At 45.7% G+C, this 940-nt stretch overlaps 1 protein-coding gene across 3 annotated transcripts in view; it reads left to right on the forward strand.

Annotated features, from left to right (window-relative positions):
• Cc2d2a (coiled-coil and C2 domain containing 2A) overlaps positions 1–940 on the forward strand; it is a 76,543-nt gene that overhangs the window by 18,506 nt on the left and 57,097 nt on the right. For all 3 annotated transcript variants that reach the window (XM_005365982.3, XM_026788666.1, XM_026788667.1), the window contains 2 exons: positions 82–170; positions 476–577. In XM_005365982.3, coding sequence (XP_005366039.1) covers positions 82–170; positions 476–577 — 191 coding nt within the window. The remainder of the gene's footprint in view (positions 1–81; positions 171–475; positions 578–940) is intronic.

Genomic DNA, 940 nt, shown 5'->3' on the forward strand with positions numbered 1-940 from the left:
CCCTGAGGGGAAAATGTTTAAAAGTATTATTTATTTATTTATTTATTTATTTATTTATTTATTTATTTATTTATTTTTAAGGCTTACCTCCCATCCCTTCGGCATCCAGAACAGGCTTTGCAGAATTTTCCATGAGGGAACGTATGAGGGAGAAGCTTCAGGCCGCAAGGGTAAGAGAGATAGTGAATGTCCCCTTCCGGACTGACTGCTACTTCCGGGGGTTTGTCTTGCTTGCATTGTATGCTTCAAACTGTGTGGAGCTGAGAGCGATTCAATCTGTCCTTCAGGCCCTTCGCCTTGGCACACATGAGAATTAGAGCGGAAAATGGCTGTCCCTGTTCTAAGTCATTGTCCTGGCTCTGATTCCTACAGTGGGACAGCAGGTGGCCGCTTTACTGACTCTTCTTTATTCCGGGGGCAGCTGAGGTTCTCTGATAATTTGTTATATATAATACTTTCCTGTTTGGGTCTTCAGTCCAAGGCGGAAAGCGCTTTGCTGCGGGACGCCCCAACCCCTAGGCCCCGGCGCCTGCGCAGTTCCAGTGAGAGAGAAACGGAGACTGAATTTGGCACAGAGGTGAGACGTGGATTCTTTCTACTTTGACATGAGGTTCCTGTACTGTCCGACCCTACTTTCCCCTTCTTCACAATGGGACAAAACTACAACTGAGTTCTTGGTATTGTTTATGGACTGAGTTAACATGCATTAACAGTGTTTTCTATCAGTAACAGACACACAGTAGGTCCTCTCAGGTGGGAAGTGTCTTGGTTTTCTTCCTGAACTGGATCCAGCACACCTCCTTGCTTGCTCCCTTGCTGTTTATGCTCAGCCAGCTTTCATTACTCTTATATAGTTAAGACTCCCTGCCTAGGGAATGGTGCCACCCACAGTGGTCTTCCTACATAATCAACCATCAAGACATCTGACTTCTAACACACA

Source organism: Microtus ochrogaster, unplaced genomic scaffold, assembly GCF_000317375.1.
Source record: "Microtus ochrogaster isolate Prairie Vole_2 unplaced genomic scaffold, MicOch1.0 UNK5, whole genome shotgun sequence".
Classification (NCBI taxonomy): domain Eukaryota; kingdom Metazoa; phylum Chordata; class Mammalia; order Rodentia; family Cricetidae; genus Microtus; species Microtus ochrogaster.